Source organism: Poecilia reticulata, linkage group LG2 (genome assembly GCF_000633615.1).
Source record: "Poecilia reticulata strain Guanapo linkage group LG2, Guppy_female_1.0+MT, whole genome shotgun sequence".
NCBI lineage: Eukaryota > Metazoa > Chordata > Actinopteri > Cyprinodontiformes > Poeciliidae > Poecilia > Poecilia reticulata.
In genome coordinates this window covers 45,375,227-45,378,623 of record NC_024332.1, presented here as the reverse complement: position 1 = coordinate 45,378,623, position 3,397 = coordinate 45,375,227, and the positions used below count along the sequence as shown (strand labels likewise).

The window sequence follows — 3,397 nt, the reverse complement described above, 5'->3', positions numbered from 1 at the left end:
GAACAGGAGGAGGAGGAGGTGCGGCTCCGAGGAGGAACAGATGGATTGATGCATGAATGGATCCGGGGGGAATTAGGATTTGCATCGAGCAAAGAATGGGGAGCAGAGGGAAGAAAAGAGCTGGAACACTGAGTTCCTTCAGTGGTGAAAAAGAGAGCAGCATGTTCATCCTGTAGCTGGAGGAAATTTCCCCTGCAGAGACGCGTCATTAAAACCTGCTGCTGCTTTATTGTCCTGATTAATCTCTTCATTATCACCAGATTTATGTCTCCCGGGATCCCGTCACGCCCCTCGGTTTCTGGAAACTACTTTTATTTGTTGTTGTTTGGGTCGAAGCTGCAGGACTCGTTTGTGACTAAAACGTTCCCTCCAAAACAAGAGCCGGAGGAAGYGGGAGCAGAACCAGAGAGCAGCCCGGATGTTCGGCTCGGTTCTGCAGCCGAACCGGTCAAATTCAATCATTCCCAGTCAGTCATYCCGCGGAAAGGCTGAGTTTTTTCTGCTCCCTCAGCAGAGCGAGGATTACAGCTTCAAGTCGGAGTTTGGGGCTGGTAATGTGATAAAACTGTCATTACTCAGGAATGCCGCAATGACGGAAGCGCTGCTAACAGCGCCGTCTAGCGGCGAGCTCAGCAGCAGGCGCCCAGCTTCAGAGCACAGCGGGGAAAGTTGCGGATTTCTCCGGGGTTTTGCATTAAAACGGAGAAACTGCGGCCAGAACTGCGGTTTGCAGCAGAACAGCGCAGCCCTGTGCGCACTTTGCGCTCCTTTGCGGCTAAAGCAGCGCCGCAGAACCTGCTTCCCTCTGGACGCAACAGGTGCTGCGGAGTTCAGACGGGATTTGCACACAAACCGGGATGAAATGCAAACAGTGCGGTGTTCCCAAACTGTTCCCTRMACTTTTGCTTTCATTTGCGCCGACAGGAGACAAACTGCGGGGATTTTCGGCCAAACAGAAAAAAACATCTCCGCTCTGATTTCTCTTTCACTTTTTGTGCGTAAACGTCAGAAGCCGCGCGTGGTTCTGCGGTTTTGTTTGCGGGATCCGCAGGTTTTGCGCATCAGTTGAGCCGCCGCTCGGTGGCTCGGGGTGAAGCTGGGATCCTCCTCCTCCTCCTCCTGCTGGCCGCCGGCCAGGCCGGGAACAAGTGCGCCTCCCTCTGCTGCTGCTCGCCCGCCGTATTCATGGTCCCGGGTTTGCTGGGCTGTTTTAAAAAGGCTCTGCAGGTCTGCAGCTGATCAGTCCGCTGAGGGAAACTCTGCCGCTGCCGCTGCTGGACGAAGTCTGCAGGAGTCCAACAGGAAGGACAGGCTGCGCAGGACCGCCGCTGGTTTGGTTTTTTACTCCCAGAGAGACAAACTCCAGAGAGAGAGAAGTCCTGCTGTTCATGACGGGTTTACCGGAGAGCTGCACTCCTGGATAAACTGTGAGAATCGGATTATCTGCGCTGAGTCCGTCTGACCGGAAGGACTGAAGATGTTCCTGAGCTGCTGCCTCCTGCTCACCATCATCCTGGGGCTCTCCCGCTGCTCGGCCTCCTACGTGCCCTGCGAGCCGTGCGATGACAAGGCGCTGTCCATGTGCCCGCCGGTGCCCGTCGGCTGCCAGCTGGTGAAGGAGCCGGGCTGCGGCTGCTGCCTGACCTGCGCGCTGGCCGAGGGGCAGGCGTGCGGCGTCTACACGGGCACCTGCACCAAGGGGCTGCGCTGCCTGCCGCGCAGCGGCGAGGAGAAGCCGCTGCACGCCCTGCTGCACGGCCGCGGCGTCTGCACCAACGAGAAGGGCTACAAGTCCGCCGCCGCTGCCGCCGGAGCCGCGACCGGAGGTAAGCCGGCCCGAGGAATACGCAAACCGCTCCGCACCTGTAACCAGCTACTTCACATTTTACATGTTTACAGTTGAAAATGAGTCGTTTTTGATTCAAACATTACACTTTTTTTCACTTTTAACTTTGCTACATTCATTTTATGCCGTTTCTTTTATTACATTGCAAAACGTATGGAAGAAAAACAGACTCAAAAAGCCTTTTTTTAGTTTTCTTTTTTACAGTTGACTCTTTTCTGACTGTGTTGTGCCGGCCCCAGGAATATGCAAACTGCTGCACCTGTAACCATTCAGCCTCAGTTTCAAAGCAAATTTCAACCATTTAGAGTTAAAAATGATTCATTTTCATACAAGAATTTTATTTTCTTATCTTTATGTTGACATGTTTCTTTGTTGTTAAAAAACATGTATGGAAGGAAAATACCCCCAAAAAGCCTTTTTTTCTTTTCTTTTTTTTTTTTTTACAGTTTACCATTTGTTTTAGTGTGGCAGTTTGTTGTGCCGGCCCAAAGGATACGCAAACTGGTCTGCACCTGTAACTTCACAATATGTCACTTTTGTTTTTACAGTTAATTTTGATATAAAAATCACTCTGACCAATAAGATTTACACATGTTTTAAATAAAAATGCAAAATGTAAGGAGTGAAAATGGCTACAAAACCCAGATGCACTTTTTGTTGTTTGTTTGTAGTTGATTATTATTTTGTGTGATGATTTGTTGTGCCGGCCCAAAGAATAAGCAAACTGATCCGCACCTGTTGCTACATGTCTTGATTTATGTAAAATAAATGTAAAATGTATGGAGGGAAAGTAAAGACAAAATTCTAATGTATGATTTTTGATGCACTTTTTTAGTTTGCTAAAATCAATTAAAATTATTTGTAGGATATCTTAAACCCAGTTAGACATTGTTTTCCTGTGTGATGCTCTGCATCCTGAGGTTTTGCATCATAACTGATACATTCGCTAAAGATGCAACTCTTCCCTGTGCCTTTAGCATAACTGATATGTTTTGCATCCAAGCGTTTAAAGGGACAGCGCAGCGGTTGGTGGGTTTAAGCTGGAGGTGGATCCCAGGGTCTGTTTCTGCCCCGGGCCCCATGCGGCTCGGATGCAGCCCTGCTGGATGAATGACTGAAGCTGGAAGTGAAGAAGCGACTCAACGTGACTCATGTGGTCATTTTAGAGCGTGGCTGTTATGATTTGTGTCGTCGCAGCTCATGAGTTTTTATTGCTCGCGTTTTTTCCTCTTTATTGAGTTTGTAAAGCATCGTTCATGTGGCTCAATGGGAGATGATGCAAACTGGGTTTGCAGGCCGCCATGCCTGGCTGTTCAGAGTCGGATTACCACTAAATCTGCGTGTGTGAGGCTGAGAGATGGAGCCGTTTGTCTTGAATGATTTAAGGTGCGTCTGTCACTCTGGGGTTTCATCGGCTCACAAGCAACTGGATCCAGTTGGTCCAGACAAAAGTTTCAGAACGAAGGTGTTCTGTTGTTCTAAATATAACCCGGCGTTGAGCGAAGCATCGATTGCTATCTGACGTCACGCGAAGCCAGAGCTGCCGCTCAG

The 3,397-nt window shown here is 49.5% G+C and overlaps 1 protein-coding gene across 1 annotated transcript in view; it reads left to right on the top strand.

Moving 5' to 3' along the window:
- The first annotated feature begins 1,477 nt into the window (after positions 1-1,477).
- Positions 1,478-3,397, top strand: part of igfbp5b (insulin-like growth factor binding protein 5b) — a 13,757-nt gene continuing 11,837 nt past the window's right edge. Inside the window, exon 1 of the mRNA XM_008404229.2 lies at positions 1,478-1,826. Within this exon, the coding sequence (XP_008402451.1) occupies positions 1,478-1,826 (349 nt within the window). The remainder of the gene's footprint in view (positions 1,827-3,397) is intronic.